This window comes from Diabrotica undecimpunctata, chromosome 1 (genome assembly GCF_040954645.1).
Source record: "Diabrotica undecimpunctata isolate CICGRU chromosome 1, icDiaUnde3, whole genome shotgun sequence".
In the NCBI taxonomy this organism is placed as follows: domain Eukaryota; kingdom Metazoa; phylum Arthropoda; class Insecta; order Coleoptera; family Chrysomelidae; genus Diabrotica; species Diabrotica undecimpunctata.
In genome coordinates, this window is record NC_092803.1 from 87,976,046 (window position 1) to 87,993,692 (window position 17,647).

Here is a 17,647-nt window from a genome sequence, read left to right on the forward strand (position 1 = left end):
TAACTAACTTAAGGTAAAGGTATGAGATAAACCAATTAAGGTAAAGGTACGAGATAAACTCAATTAAGGTAAAGATAAAGGTACACTCAAGGTAAAGATAAACTCACATCTACCAATCCGTACGAATGGTAGGTAGACAGGTACAAACTCAAGATACTAAGATATGTTAAACTCAAATTCTTGAGAAGATAACATAGGAGATAACAAACCAAGTTAAACAGACTTACTTATTGCTGAATATCAGAACGATCCAATTCTAAATGACACATTCTAATTTCAACCTAAGAGACACTCAAGGAACAACTAATATGTATTGATATATTTCTGAGCCAAGTAAGGGCACACATCCAGGGTGATCAATCCTGAACCCACGCTAAAACACCGACACAGTAAGTGAATATGAATGCATAAGCTTTATGGCCATGGTCCACAAAACCATACAACACTATTAAAGAAAATATTTGGAATGTTTTCCGCGTTATCCCTGTAAATATTTATTCAACTCAGAACTCAAGATGGGGAAGTTCCCATATATCCATCCTGTACTCCTATGATATGCAGTTGGACTTTTAAGAGAAAACAAACAACAAAATTAACAAGTCCATAAACTAAGATAATAACCAACATTAAGATAAGATAAAAAAAATAGAAGGCAAAACAGCACAACATCTTATTGTTTTGCCAGGTAAACAAAAATAGATAAACCGATCTTAAACAACCAAACTGGGACAGCATTGATAAGGGACCAGTTAATCTTCATCTGAAGATGAAGAATCCAAATTATCTGACAAGTTATGTGGACCTACTGTCTTGTCCTCCAGTAAGTCTTTGACATGAAACCTTCCTAGTTTCCTGCCAGTGGAAGTTTTCTTCAACTCATAAATTAAAGGAGAAATGACCTTAATAACTGTGCAAGGTATGTACTTCTGACATAACTTGGCCGATTGAAAGTTCACTTTATCAGATTTGACAAAGTTTCTTTTCAACACAGAATCTCCAATTCTGAAGGATAACTCTCGCTTTCTCAAGTCATAATGGCATTTATTTCTAGCATAAGATGCTTTCAAACGTTTGCGAACATCCACATAAATATCAGGAAGATGCTGGATATCTTCTAAACGGTGTAATTTATCTGATATAGTGGGAAAGTTATTGGCATTTTCTGAAATTGTACCAAAATAATCACCAGAAAGAGGAACATGACGACCAAACATCAAATAAGATGGAGGACATTTGGTTATTTCGTGAGAAGAAGTCCTGATAGCCTGTACTATAGAGTGGATATGAGTATCCCAAGCTCTTTGATCAGGAAAGGAATATGACCTTAAAGCAGTCACGATTGATTTATTAACTCTTTCGGTATGATTGACTTGTGGATGATAGTTCGCATTGTACCAGATCTTTTGGACATTATATTTAGACATGAGGTCGCGAAAAGCCTTAGCTGTGAACTGTGGTCCATTATCGCAAGACACGATCTGTGGAACACCATAAATTAAGAAAACCTCATTCTCAAGATACTTGATAATGGATGAAGTAGTTGCCTTAGACATAGTATGAACCAAAGGAAATTTTGTAAAATAATCAACAACTACCAAGGCATACTGAGAACCTTTATAAGACCTAGGATAAGGACCAATGAGATCTAAAGATATAAGTTGAAATGGAAAATCAATCCGTCGATAACTACCCATTAAACCTGGTTGGGGAAGATTTGTCGGTTTGCATGTAGCACAGATTTTGCATTTAGCGATATAGCTACGTACAGTTTGACGCATCTTCGGCCAGTAATAGAGTTCCGATATACGACGGAAAGTTTTGTAAAAACCAAAATGAGCTGCAGTAGGATGGTCATGAAAAGTGGCCAAAACCTCTGCTCTATTAGGAGTTGGAACGACTATCTTCCAATCCGACATTCCAGTAAGGGCATCCATGGAACTTAAGACATGTTTATACAAAACACCATGTTCAACTTTAAAATCAGGAAATTTACCTGGTACATTCTGTACATCATACAACATTTTTCGATACCAGTCATCTGGTTGCAAGGAAGATAAATCTAACAAATTAATATCGAACGTTCTAGAGAGTGCATCAGCGACTACTACACCTGCAGCTTTACGATGAATAATCTTATAATCATATTGTGCCAATTTTAAAATCCACCTAGCCAAACGAGGAGATGGGTTCTTCATATTCTGTAACCACACCAAACTACTATGGTCAGTTATGACCGTGAAAGAACGACCCTCAAGAAAATATCTGAAATGTTCAATACCAGTAATTATAGCTAGCAACTCTTTTTCAGTTGTAGTATAATTTTTCTGGGCTTTATTTAATTTCTTGCTTGTATAAGCTATAGGGTGTTCTTCTCCATCTACCATTTGATAGAGTACACCTCCAGATGCAGTGTTAGAACAATCTGTCATCAGATAAAAATGCTTAGTAAAATCTGGGGCTACCATAACAGGAGAATTTGTGAGAGCCTCCTTGATTTTAATGAAAGCTTCATTAGCCTCAGGAGTCCACACAATATTTTGTCCCTTTTTCCGATTTTGAAGTAAATCTGTGATAGGAGACAACAAGGTCGAATAAGACTTAACAAACTTCTTATAATAACCAACCATTCCTAACAATCGACGGACCTGAGTGGTATTTTTAGGCACAGGAAAATCCCGAATCGCTGACATCTTATCAGGATCAGTACGAAGACCCTGAGAATCTACAACATATCCTAAAAACTTAATAGAGTCACGACAAAAGCTGCTTTTATCCAAATTAATAGTCAAATTTGCGTCTTTTAAACGCTGAAACAACTGCTGCAATACAGAGATATGAGTTTCGAAATCAGGAGTAATGACAAGAATGTCATCAAGATAGTATTGACAAAATGGGTCTAAAGCAGGACCTATTACCAAATCCATTAATCGACACATAGTCTGAGGAGCAGACACAAGACCAAAAGGCATTGTAGTGAACTGATACAATCCTTTGCCATTTACTGCAAAGGCAGTAAGCTTTTTACTCTCCTCGCTGAGAGAAATCTGTAAAAACGCCTTCTTTAAGTCGATAGATGAAATAAATTTTGCATTCTGTAATTTACTTAGGATGATATCTATACGAGGTATAGGATAAGCATCTCTGTTCATAGTTATACCGTTAAGTTTACGTCCGTCAAAACAGACACGAAAAGTCCCATCTTTCTTTTTTGTCAGCCACAGAGGGCTACAAAAAGAAGAAGTACTGGGCTCAATAATACCTAACTTAAGCATTTCATCTACCTCCTTTACTAGACTTTCATGCCAGGCTTGAGGCAAGGGATATTGATATTGTCTGAAGGGCTTAGACGAACCAACATCAATGTGATGTTCGATGAGATGAGTTCGGCCTAACTGATTTTTCGATGAGATAGAAGAGAATGATGTGATGACACTATTTAACTGCTCTAATTCCTGAGCATTAAGTCGACCCATATCTTTAACAGCATTGACACAAGAGATATTGAAAGAAGACACAGATAAGGAAAATTCAGTAAAATTTAATTCACTATTAAAAGTTTTCAGAAAATCCATACCTAGGATGACTGAATTCTTAACTGAAGGAATAACAAAGAATGTAATCATTCTTTTACAAAAACTAACAGAAATCTCAGTAGTGAATTGACCTAAAATTGGTTGAATTTGACCATCAGCTGTAGTCACTTGCAAACTTTGATCTATTCCTATATTTACATTTGAATTCTGGAGAAATTCCAGACCTAGAGAACCTAAAATAGAGATATTGGACCCTGTGTCCAGTAAAGCTAAACAAGAATGTCCTAAGATAGATATCTCAAGATATGGACGATTATCCTTGTTTTTTCGAACTAACAATGAGTTTATATCTAAATCAACAAACGACGACAAGAGATTACTTGAAGAAACTACAGAAGAATCACGGTGTTCATGCTCAATTAACGTTGTCCTCTCTTCGGTTGGTATTTGCCGTTCTGTGGTCTTTTGTCTTTCGGTAGAGCGTGAGATGTTTGGCTTGTGGAAGCTTGGGCATCCAGACTCGAGAAACTGGTTCCTTGGTTTTGAGGAGTTTGGACAGTGTTTGTATTCCCTGTATTTTAACGAGGAGTAGGAGCCAGGGCCAACCCACCCCTTCTGTCGTTTCCCGAACAGGATTCACACTCAAATTTACGGACACCTTGACGTCCACAACCATAACAGAACCGAATTCTAGGCTCAGAACATTCGTAATACCCATGTCCTGACTGACAACAATTCCAACAGGTAAGCTTCGAATTAAAAGAAGAGACATTACCAGACCGAGAATAGTTAGGCCTACCAGAATAGGATGAGTCATTATTTCTGAAATTTCTACTATTACTAGACCGTGAATAATTGGGTCTATCAGAATAAGATGAGTCATTATTTCTGAAATTCTGATGAATAGGGACTCTAGACACGTTGTCAGAAGACCATGACAAAACTTCCTCTAACTTCTTACACTTTTCCGTTAAGTCAGCAATTGAAGAAATATCTGTAAGTGCCAGACTAGAATGATACGATGGCAACAAATTTTTTCTAATGATCCTTATGATATGTGACTCAGACAAAGGAGTCTCCAACCGTTTACACAAACTAACAATCTCATTTACAAATATAGTTACCTTCTCCTGCGGAGCTTGTTTTCGAGACTTAATTTCATCAAGAAGATTGTCCTCATAGTTATATGGAAGAAAATCTGACCTAAGTTTGGCAACTAACTCTTGCCATGAAGCAAAACTACCTCGGTTATTGAGATACCAAGTGAAGGCTGAATCCTTAAATAAATCGGCAGCTGAAGAGTAACACTCTTCCTCGCTGTTACCACGCGCTATACGCAGACATTCTACCTTCTCTAAGAAACTAACAACATTTTCATTATCTTGACCTGAAAAATGGACACCCCATTTATGAATAGGAGCAGACTTAACGAAGGGAAATGGATTTACTGAAACACTAGCATTATGAGGAGTTGACTGTGCCTGTGGAATCACTTTACAAGCAAGTTCACCTTCCAGAATCAGAACCCTGAAATTAAGAGACCTCTTCACTTCCTCCTCTTCCTCTGTTGTAGCTTCTAACAGATGGACTCTAGCTGCAACATGACCTAAGCGAGAAGTATAGCGAGCATAGGCAGTATCACTAGGAGAACCAACAAAAGAACCAATTTTGACCACCAGATCTGCAAGAGTAACCTCTATTTCCGCAATCTCGTCCTTAAAATTAAGATGGGAAGCAGACAGAACAGCATAACTCCGATTTGCTGCAGCTTGCTTTAATGCACCACGCAACACTACCCTTTTCCTTTCCACTGTTGTCAAAGATGGATCGTTTAAGTGCCGGACTCTCAACTCGTACTCTAATTCTGGACCTAACAGATGCTCTACCTTGAAAGCAGATATTTTATACAACTTGGAAATATACCAGAAAATATATGAGGGAAACTATGATAAAATAGGTAAAGTCTAACTTACTCTATGTTTCCAGGTTATTATTATAATTGAATTATTTTACCAGTAATGTTTGCTTGTTTATCCAGTCGTGAACTCAGATGCAAGGTACGGCTACAATCCCTGAGAAACCTAGAAATTTCAAAAAATGTTACTTCCAGACAGTGGTGAATTACTTTGGTGCTACTCCGGACTTTTATAGTGTTAAGATAGTTAAATTTAAAATATTTAAATAATTTTCCTTTTTAATATATACTTATGTTATTTATTATTAATCCAATATGGATATTTAGTTAATCAAAAAAAAGCAATTTATTCAGTCTACCCACAATATAGCAAAACAAGGGTACTACGGGTATATTTAATAGAGAATGTAGATAAACTAAATATTGAAATACAAAAACCAATGTTGCAGTTAAGAAACCAAGAGTTAAAGAACACAGCTGAAAATTAAAATACAACAACAAAGGTACACAACCAGAAATGAAAGTGGGAGAAAAAAAAACCAAAGATATAAAGCCAACAGTACGTGCAAAAAAAAAGAGGCCCCACGTTTGGGTCTAGCCAATTGAAACCACTCAAGTTGCAAACGCAAAAGCGCCAATTGAAACCTAACCAAATTGCAAACGCAAAAGCGCCAATTGAAACCTAAATAAAATTTAGGGGTGGTATATGGAGAAGGAGATGATCAATTAGAGAAGAACTAGCAAAGAAGTTATAATAAAAAGAATGGCTTAGCTCAAAAGAACACAGAGACACAAAACCTGAAGCACGAATTCGGGCTAGCCTCACTACACTAGAATTTGGCTTTGAGATAAGGGGAAAAGAGATCTTTTAACCAGAAGAATACAATATAATAATGCACCGGAAAATCTGGAACTATAAAAGGGGTAAGATAAGAGAATATACGGAAATGCCTAGGAAAATACTAAAATGGGCGCCAGCTAATTTCTGAAGGAAATTAACAAAAAAAAATAAATGAAGTTATGAACAACAAGGAATAAAGTACTATTGATTTAATACCCTGTAATAATGTTTAAAAACCGAAAAGACACTATTGACCTTGTTCTGCTATATTATAATTGTAAGCAGGAACTGAAATAAAAGCAAAACTACTTGTAACAAATATATTTATAATATTAACAACTAACAAAACTCAAATTGCAACTAACAAGACTCGGAAAGATATATATATAATTTTTAAAAACCCTGATACATAAATTTCTTCCCTTCCCTTTTAAAAAACCGCTATACAAAAATCATGAACCTCTTCCCTAACAATGAATCTAATTTAATTAATTAATAGCTATTTACCTAACTTTTATAGATGTTACAAAAACTGTAATAAGTACTAACCTTGGTATATGCATATACAAAGTTGTAAATTACAAGAAAAACCTTAACCCTGAGAAACTAGTTGTTACTGTCTGTCACAACACTACAGCGGTCCTGGATAAGTCCCCTTAAGACTCTGACGATCCTTGAGGCTCCGAAAAAAAACGAATGAAGAGGAACGCTGTGGTTCTGGAGACAATCGGTTCCTGGTTACCAATGGGTTGAATTAGGTGTTTGGTTAAACTAGTTCTAGTATTAAACGTTATCCTAATCGGGTGAAATCTGGGTTTTAAATAATTATTTCAGTAGATTTGGAAGCCGGGTCTTAAATATTCACTTCTATAGATTTGGAAGTCGGTTTTTCAATCAAGATTCTTTATCATCTGTTCTAATTTCTCCCTTGATGTTCGGGGAAAATATTAAATCCAATCCCAGATTTTCTACCCGATTTAAAGACAAAAAAATGCCGGTTAAGGCTTGGAAAAATACACCTCTCTGCGTGAGTTTTTGGCCAAAACTGACTTTAGCGAGCGCCTCGTGACCTGTAGTTTGCGCATCGTACCGTCTATTGCCCATGAACGTTTCATAAACGGGATTCTGAGGGGTTTTAGGATTTCAATAATAAATTATATTAATTAATTATATGTTAGCAGTTGTGACTGCTACAATATCTTTGACTGTTTCGGAAATATAAGTAAAATGCAAAAATTCTCATTTAGAAAAGACAATTATCTATTTGCCGCAAGTCGCTACAACATATTCAAAGACTTCTAAATAATACAAATCTAAACAATAATTTCAATGTAGAAGATGTTTAAAATTCTCCCCACGAACGTCTTGGCAACACCCTAATCGTGAATAGAAATTTCTTCTAACGTTACTCAACATCTCAGATGTTCTTCTTAAAGTTCCATCTCCTATCGGAGGTTGGATATCATAAGGCTATGGTCACTTTGTTGGCTGCTGCTCTGAAAAGTTGTAGTGAACTACAGTTAAACCATTCTCTAAGGTTCTTCAGCCAGGAGATGCGTCTTCTTCCTATGCTTCTTCTTCCTTGGATCCTTCCTTGCATAATAATTCTCAGCAACACATATTTTTCTCCTCTGGTTATGTGACCCAAATACTCTAGTTTTCTTCTTTTTATGCTATTCATAATTTCTAACTCCTTATTTAGACGTCGTAGTCTCAGATGTGGTCGATCTAATCCCAAGCGTTATTCGTCTTCGTAAGTTAGCTAAGTCAGTGGGTTTAGTTTTGTATACAATACTTTTCACATATCCCCATAAGAAAAAGTCTAATGATGTCAAATCGGGGGATCGTGGTGGCCATTCCATCGATCCTCGCCTCCCTCTCCACCGATTTGGAAATATTTGGTTTTGAGGTAATACCGGACATGGATTTGATAGTGGGGTGGTGCTCCATCTTGTTGAAACCATATCAAATTCGCTGGAACTTGTGGGTTTCCTGAATCAGGATAAAAGTTAGCCAGCGTTGGCACTACATTATTTTTGGAGCAATGCTAAATAATTGTCGCCATTCAAATTGCCATCTATGAAAAAGGGACCTATGATCTAATCTTCAATAATTCCTGCCCACACGTTAACCTTCTCAGGGTATTGAGTATTGCCTTCTCTCATCCAGTGAGGATTTTCCCTGGACCAATAGCGACAATTTTGCCGATTAGTATGACCGTGAAGAGTAAAGGTGCACTCATCAGAAAACAAAACATGTTCTAATTGGATCATATTGCTATCTAACATTGCCATCATTTGTTTACAAAAATACGTTCTTCTATTAAAATCATCTTCCATGAGCTCCTAAGTGTGTATAGTTTTATAGGGATGCATTTTGTTTCCTTGTAATATTCGAATAACCGATGAATAGCTAATATCGAGTACTGGGACTGCTTTTCGAACAGATGTATGTGGGTGTTCTTCATACTCAAGCATAACAGTCAATTATTAAAAACTAAATAAAAATATAGTAAAACAATCACTAAGAGGATCTAAACCTCCGAGGTGTTGAATCGGGTTTATGTCCTAACGTAGTGAAAAAAATATATATTACCATAGTTGTATTTATTAACAAGTAGGTAGATATTTTTATTTGTAAGATATATACACTACGTATTTCATATGACGTCTTTCAAGAACTGAATTATAAAAAATGTATAATATAGTATTTATTAACATAGTATGTACATTAGCTAAGTACGGAATAATTATATTATTATTATATTAATCATATTTCACTAATTGACATATTTAAATTCTTTAATAAAACTCATGTTGATTGAGACCGGCTGAATGACAATTGTCCAAGTCAAAAGAAAAAAAAACCGTGAAGGTAAGCCAATTAGACGATTGAGCCTGCAGTTATTTTCAATTAACCTTATAGAAGAAATAAATAGGATCGAGGAAGCAAAAGATCCAGGTGGTGAAGGTATTTATGATCCCAAGCATAAACATCCTGCCGATCTTATACAAGCTGCCTATTCTCAAAAAAAAATGTGGCCTGTACCGTTGTTGCTTTAAGGTCTTCAATTATATCAAGATGTCAGAAAAAAATAATTTAAGAACGATAATAAAATATATATTTATTAATTAAAATTGCTTAAATTTATTTGCTTTGCATCTTTTAAAAAAAAATGATGGCCTCTCAATATCAGAGTTCCGCTTTTGTATCTGGCGCATTTAAATTAATCTTAGTAGTAGTACTAATTAATCAAGTAGACTTTTTTTCATTTTACATCAAAATTAAAATAGGTTTTTATTACATTTTATAATATTTCTATGATTGTTTCAGAACTGATGCCAATTTGTTTAGAAGAGGAGTATCAGCACCCAGGCCACCTACCAAAGGGAGAGAGGAGAACGAATCTAAAGGAGAAGAGATCTGGCCTTCAGTTGAGATGGTAGAGATTCTTATTAAAGAAAATAGTGCTCTCAAGCAGGAGTTAGAGAATTTGTATCAAAGAGTCGAACGGACGCAAAGGGTAAGTCTATTAATGTCTTCTACTTGAAGGTGTCACGTCAGCTTATCCTGATATGGGCACTTACACATTTATTCATGATGGCTTTATACAGCACTGTTCAGTCTAGTTTATCTAAGATAAAGCTCCTTTCAATAAATAAACTTTTCTTTCAATAGCTCCCCTGTGTATCGATTTTGTTAACAGATTATATCTATATATTGTCATGGCATTTATGTATTATAATGGTGAATTTTTTAGGTTACAAATTTAGGTTGTCTTTAGAGTGTAATGCTTCCATTTGTATGAACGCAGCTCAAGCTTGTTTTTCTTTTGAAATATTTATAGTTGTTGACTCTTTCCAAATAGCTGTTGCTTATTTGGTAACCCAACGGCCGTATAAATCTGGCGTTGAACATCCATCACTTGATTTTTTCATATTTAGGATTATGCTCAGATTTATTATTTCTTATGTCGATACAATTTGTTTATACAGTGATGAGTGTCTTACCACCCGGTTTTTTAACGTAAGAGATAGAAAACACAGTTACCTTGTGAAATAAAAAGAGATAAAACTCGTAGAGGTGGGAAATAATCGGTAGAAACCTATAATTTACATTACGTTACATTACCACCATCGATAGTCTCACACCTTTAGACGTTAGCTTCGAGCTAAATCACCTCGGTCATAATTATTATGTGTAACGTCGTTTGTGTGACGTATTTCCATTTTTAATTTGGCATAAAGTAAAAACTGATTGACCACAATAAAGCAAAAATGTGAATAAAATAATTTAATTAATAGTGATTATTTAATCTAAAGTTTTAAATTATTAACCAGGAATAATTTCTACGATGATTTAAGGAGTTTTATACACTCTTGTCACAGAATAATTATGAATCCTTCGTGGCTTAGTGGTAAGAATTCGGCACTGTGACACAGACGTCGCAGACGATTAGAGTTCAAAACGCACATTGTGGTTTTCCTTTTTTTTTTTTAATAATTTGAAATTATGCAGAGATCGTTTTGCTTTGAATCACTAAACATTTATGTCACTCGTTACTAGTATTAGAAGTATTTAAAGTTAAACATAAATATCTTATTGAAAAAACAGTATTGTTGTACTTCGAAAATAAAGTAAAAATTCTTCAAAATTAAAAGAACGTTTAAAGAATGTTTAAATAAGTAAAAATTCTACAAAAATAAACTGTACAGAGGACAGCGAACTGTAAATCTACCTGTACAGAGGAATTGATATTAACACTGAGATTCACCGGATTATTTTGCATTCGCAACTGAAGACTAAAACTGGAATTGAATTTGAATTATTTTGTATTTCTATTTTATAACATTGGAATAAGAATAAATTGTAAATAATGAGTTTTTCAAAAACTTGTTACCTAATATGTATCATATTTTCTATTATTTTTTGATTGAGTAAAACAAAAATTTTATCCTTGATGTGAATTGAACCCCAATCTTCTTGTCAATAAACCACGTCTCTTACTATTACACCAATTCTACATACAATAATTGTTTTCTGACGGAACATACTTACCTTTAGTTTAGTCAAATATTTCAGTTGAGTTATTTTTATTATTAAATAAACTTAAAGATTTATAATTTAAAATCGCTACTAATTAATGTTTTTTACTATAATATATTTTAATTTATTCAATCATTTATTCTAACATCAAAAATTATTAAAATAAAATATTTTCGAGGTCATCCGTATAATTATGACTGAAGTAAAAACCCACGTCTAAAAATTAGCTTTATCTCGTACTATCTCACAACTTAATCTGTCTTCTATCCTTTCCGCTATTTTGCCGGGTGGTAAGACACTCATCACTGTATATTTCTCATGTTTTACTTTTATTTGTAACGATATTATCGGAATAATATAATAATTGTATTTACATTTATTTTCGTGCTACTTTGTTTTTCTGAAACTAGAAACGACTGTTGTTCACATCCAATTCCTTGGGTAAATCAATGTTTAGAAATTAGTTTGTTGAGAAGCAATACTTACGTGAATTAATTTCGTTATTGGATTCCGGTCCTGGAGCTAGTACTGAAATACAGCAACTAAGTCGTCTCCTGAATTAATAATATTTTTCTAAAAATTTAACCAAATATATTTTTTAAGTATATCAGTGAAACCAGTATAGCTAGTTTGCTTATTTGTGCTATAAATCATAACTGTTAGTAGCATATCTCTAAATATTAACTATTGATTAATACTGTAACCTCAAAACTTGATATCCAAGAGTACCGATAAGAAACCACTTTTTGTTCTTACCTTCTGATCCTACCGGCTTTCGAGACAGGGACATCTCGAGGATCGAGTTGGAGAAGTATGCGGAATAAATTTAAAATGGATGGAAATCCTGATGGAGGAGCTTCGGCTTCTCACCATACCAACCAACCAAATACATATTCCAGTGCCCTTACTTCTTTCAAATATCCGACCAAAGAGCAAGCTGTTGTTCTCTCTAGTATCAATGACGTCAAAATTCATGAATACATTATTGCTGTGGGAAATTTAGTGCAAACAAAAAATATTCTATTTGCCTCACGTATCTCATCTAATAGAGTATGTATGTAACTCACCAGTACTAATGTCGTGGATTCCTTACTGCAAGCACATAATTCACTAATATTGAACAATACAAAAATTGAAATTAGAAGATTAATCACCCCGGCCACAAGACTCGTCATTTCTAATGTCTGCTCTACCGTTCCAAACACTTTAATAGAAGATGAACTGAAAAAGCTGGAACTTCAAACAGTATCTAGAATAACTTTTTTGAAAATAATCATGCCGGATACTGCATACAGCCATGTTTTAAGCTTTCGCCGCCAAGTGTTTGTTACTCCTGATGATACTATCCTTATCCCAGACTTTGTTACAATTTACTATGACAACATCAACTACCGTGTATACTTTACCCTCGACAACTTAAATTGCACTAAGTGTGCAACAAAAGGACATCGGGAAACTGATTGTCCATCAACATGTCAACAAACAACCCTCAACATAAATAGCCCATATCAACCAGAGACTGTAATTCCACAACAACCTCCAATAATGGATACCGACCACACTAAGGTTCAAATTCTTAACACTGAAACCTTAGTATCTGACCAACCATCATTAGAAAAACACACTTTGTCCACAGAAAAAACCAATGAAACAAATTTTCCTCCATTATACGGAAATACTTCCCCACACAACCAAAAGACAAATTTCTACCTCACCTGATATACAAGAAACATCAACTGCCACAACTGCTTTTGCAAAACCTAAACACATAATAAAACGCCAAAAAGCCTCACCCTCTGATATTATTAAAGAATTAGAGACCATTAAAAATAAATTTGAGTCTAGGTCCCCAAAATTTCCTCTTGATTTTAATGTTATTTGTGATGCGATACAAAATGCCTTAAACTCAAAAAACTAAGACTAACCTAACCTGCCTAACTCCATTGTAGAAAACTACACAACGGATATGATATCATTTAAAGATATTCTATTATTTGCACATGATCATATTTTAGACCGCGGTATAAAATCCAAATTAACAAGGCTAAGAAAAAGATTACAACTCAATATCACTGATTCCTCATCGGATATAGAAAGTGATATCTCTGTTTCTCAGTCAGGTACCCAAAGTGGTTAATACATTTATTTTACAATGGGACCTAAACGGATATTACAACAACGTAGAATCTCTTAATATTTTAATGAAAGAATTGTCTTCCCTAGTAATCTGTTTACAGGAAACACATCTTAAAACTAAAAACTTACATACTAAAAACTATACTAGCTTTCTCAAAAATCGCGACACAGAACACGCCAGCGGCGGAGTAGTTATTTTCGTAAAAAATTGTGTAGAAGCAAGAAAAATTCACCTAAACACTAATTTGGAAGCCGTTGCTGTATCTATATCATGCAATATCAACTGCAGACCTATTAACATATGTAACATTTACCCCCCTCATCCAAATGAAAATGTACTTGAAGACTTACAGCGCTTAATCGATGATATTCCTGCTCCCAAACTAATACTTGGTGACTTGAATTGTCATAATATCACATGGGGTAGTATAAAAACAGACAAATATGGTAGACTTCCTCAGAAATTAATAGATAATCAAAATCTAATATTAATGAATACTGGTAAACCTACTCATTTTAGCTCCCACAATAGTACTTTTTCTGCCATCGATATTTCGTTGTGTGATCACTCATTAGCTATAAGTTTTTCTTGGAATAGTCTTGATTATCTATATAATAGCGATCATTTTCATCTAACAATTGAAACCATTGGAGATGATCAACCGAATATTCCTGTTTACCAAAAATGGAAATTAAACACAGCAAACTGGGACTTATATAGAGATCTAATAAATAATTATCTTACGAACTTTATTCTAGAAGATAGCATAGATTCATCTCTTCATCATTTCAATGATACTATACTAAAATGCGCTAATATTGCAGTGGGAAAAACAAAACCTTGTAAACGAAAACCAGTACCATGGTGGAATGAAGAAATAGCTTTAGCTATGAAATCTAGCAAACATGCTTTCAATGTTTTAAAAAGACATAAAACAACAGAAAATGTTAACAACTTTAAAAAACTTAGGGTAAAAACTAAATATCTTATTAAGAAAAGTAAAAAAAGAAACATGGTCAAATTATGTCTCTACCATAAATTCATCAACGCCTATGACTACAATCTGGAATAAAGTACTTACACTAAAAGGTGAACAAAACTCAATTCACATAACCACTCTTTCTTCTAAAAACAAATTAATATCTTCCAAACAAGAAATTAGTAATATTATGTCAGATATATACATTATACAATTTAATAATAGTTTGTTGTTTATATACTTACTTAATTGAGGTTAATGTCAGTGCGATTTATTTTAATACCATCAAGTAAAAATTTTTTTGTTGGAATAATGTTGATTGTAGTTGATGTTGATTACAAATTGAAATATAGGAAACAAATACAATTCAAATTAAAAATAAAAAATAAAACAGACACAACGTTTAGTTCGGTAAATGTCATTAAGGTTAAGTACTAGAACTATCAAATATCGAATGTTATTAATTTACTTTTGTGAAGATGATTAGTTCCATGGTGTTGACGTAGTAGTTGTTTATTTGATTAATATTTACTGTAAGGTGTGTTATAGTTGAAAAATTTTTTGAAATTACATTATGTGTTGTATTAATTATTTAATAGTTATATGTGTCTATTTATAAATAGAAAAACTAGAAGACTGGTCCCAAAAAAACTGGTTTTACGTTCTCAGGTGATAAATCTCGTTTCATCGTATTCAATAAAAGAAAAACTGATTGCAAAACAACACTTACTCTAAATGGTATCAACCTAAAACAAGTAGAGAGCATTGACTTTCTTGGCCTGAGACTGGACAGTCAGCTAACATGGGCAGAACATATTAAAAAGCTAGTCGTATCCTGCCAATCTAAAATAAATCTCCTTAAAATGCTATCAAACCGATCTTGGGGAGCGGATACCCTAAAATTGCTGCATATATACCAATCATTAATCCGAAGTAAACTGGATTATGGTACAATATTATGCTATTCAATTGCGAGTAATTATATTCTTAAAAAACTAGACATTATACAAAACACATGTTTAAGACTTATTCTGGGTGCTTACCGAACTAGTCCTGTTTCAACTTTTCAGGTTATCCTAGATGAATCCTAGATGAATCAATACGAAGACAACACATTTCTTTAAATTATGCCGCGAGACTGTCTTCCAACTCCACTTCTTTATAAAATATATCCATCTACTCATTGCCATCAACAAATTAAATATCCAACCCTTACATAACGTTTAACGAGATATGGTTTTGACATGGAGCAGCTGACACATTCTTATCCTACAAAACGAACTATACCTCCCTGGACTATTAATTTTCCCACTATTGATATATCCCTCACGGCCTATCCAAAGAGTACCACAAATCCCATAATCATTAACAAATTATATCAGGAAAGGATATCAGAATACACTGGTTATATCAAGATTTTTACTGATGCGTCAAGAACTGTAAACGGACATACAACGGCCTTTATTCTAGGAATGTCTGAATATGCAGTTCGCATCCCTCAATTCTGCAGCATTTTCACGGGAGAAGCAATCGCCATTTTAAAAGCATTAGACGATGTAGATTAGATGTGTAGGAGTCATGCAAGCTCAAAATTTCTTAACATTACTGACTCTTTATCTGTTCTTCAGAGCTTAAGGCAAATATATCCAGTACATGCTATCCTGCAACAAATACAATTAGCACTTTATCACCTACAAAACAGACATGTGAACGTTAAATTTCTCTGGGTACCATCACATACTAGTATCGCAGGAAATGAAAAAGTAGATGAATTAGCAAAGAAAGCTGCTACTGACGAGAAAACTGAAATAATGACTACAATTCCATTCAGTGATATCCAGCTCATTATTAAACAGCACTGTGTAAAAAATTGGCAACAAATGTGGAATTCTAATAAGGCTAACCTTAAAAACGTTAAAACTAGGATTGGCACTAAACTACAATCAATTTCCAGAAAACATAAGGCAACATGTGATTATAAACCGACTAAGAATTGGACATACAGCGTTAACTCACCAGCATGTCATAACAAAAGAACTACCACCTGAATGTTCCTATTGTGAATGTCCCATAACTGTTCAACATATATTGATTGAATGTCCTCTTTATTCCTACGAAAGAGCCATCAACAACGTACCAGAAGAAGCAAAGAAACTTAAAGATATTTTAAACTGTAATGTATCAAATACAATCAAATTCCTTAAGAACATACGTTTACTACATAAAATTTAAGTTATATTATATGTATCATTTTGTAATTTGGTAATTTATTATTTGTAATTTAATACGCAATTTGTAATTAGTAGATTTAGTAACAACTGTATGATGCGGAAATTCTAAATTAAAAAAAAAATTAAACTCCTTCTGTAACACAACACGTGCTGAAACACTCACAAGTGATGTGTTTAAATGAATTTATTAAATCTGTTTCGATCAAGGATTTCCATTCATTCTCCTTTTAACGTTGCTTCTGAATTAATTCAACTAATACTAAACTTTAAGGGCTTCGTAGAGACACTACTACTGTTTGTTGCTTATATTATAGTAGAACCACACTGTTTAATAAATTGTGCAGATAGTTAATGATTTTGGATTTGTTTTAAACAGTTGGAACATGAAATCCTAAAGGTTCACAAAGGACACGAAGAACTAGTTCAGTCGTGTGAGAGAAGAGAAATACTCGAAAGAGCCGCCAGGGCACGCCTCCAGTCTGATTGTGTTAGATATCAGGAGTTAAACAAAGCTCTGAGGGAACAAGTGGAATTGCTCTCAACACAAATGCTGTCACGTTCACCTGTTCCAGATTATGGTGTACCCGAGAACCTTAGGAGAGAGCTGGCTAAGAGAGAAAGTTTCATCAAGCAACTTATATCGCAAAGTAACTATAATATTCTTTTATTTTAAAATTTCTTTAATAACAACCATTTAACTTTGCTGTCAAACCTCGCATGATAACGAGTCATCGAAAAAAAATCGTAATTGTTAGTCACTTCCGTAAACGGAATCTCCTATATTTGATAGAAGTTAATAAAATTATTAATGTTTTGTATTTTGAGAACGATTTCCGAAGTGGAAATCGAACCATCAAAATAAACTGATTTTAAACTTAAATTTTTAGAAATTACCCATCAAAAATAGTAAATTCCATTAATATGCCATAAGAAAATAGCTTCAGAACAATATCCATAAAAGGAAA

General features: G+C 33.9%; 1 protein-coding gene across 8 annotated transcripts in view; it reads left to right on the forward strand.

Annotated features, from left to right (window-relative positions):
* Nucleotides 1–17,647, forward strand: part of LOC140451284 (angiomotin-like protein 1) — an 880,806-nt gene that overhangs the window by 155,722 nt on the left and 707,437 nt on the right. For all 8 annotated transcript variants that reach the window (XM_072545031.1, XM_072545028.1, XM_072545036.1 and 5 more), the window contains 2 exons: nt 9,623–9,812; nt 17,059–17,329. In XM_072545031.1, the coding sequence (XP_072401132.1) occupies nt 9,623–9,812; nt 17,059–17,329 (461 nt within the window). The remainder of the gene's footprint in view (nt 1–9,622; nt 9,813–17,058; nt 17,330–17,647) is intronic.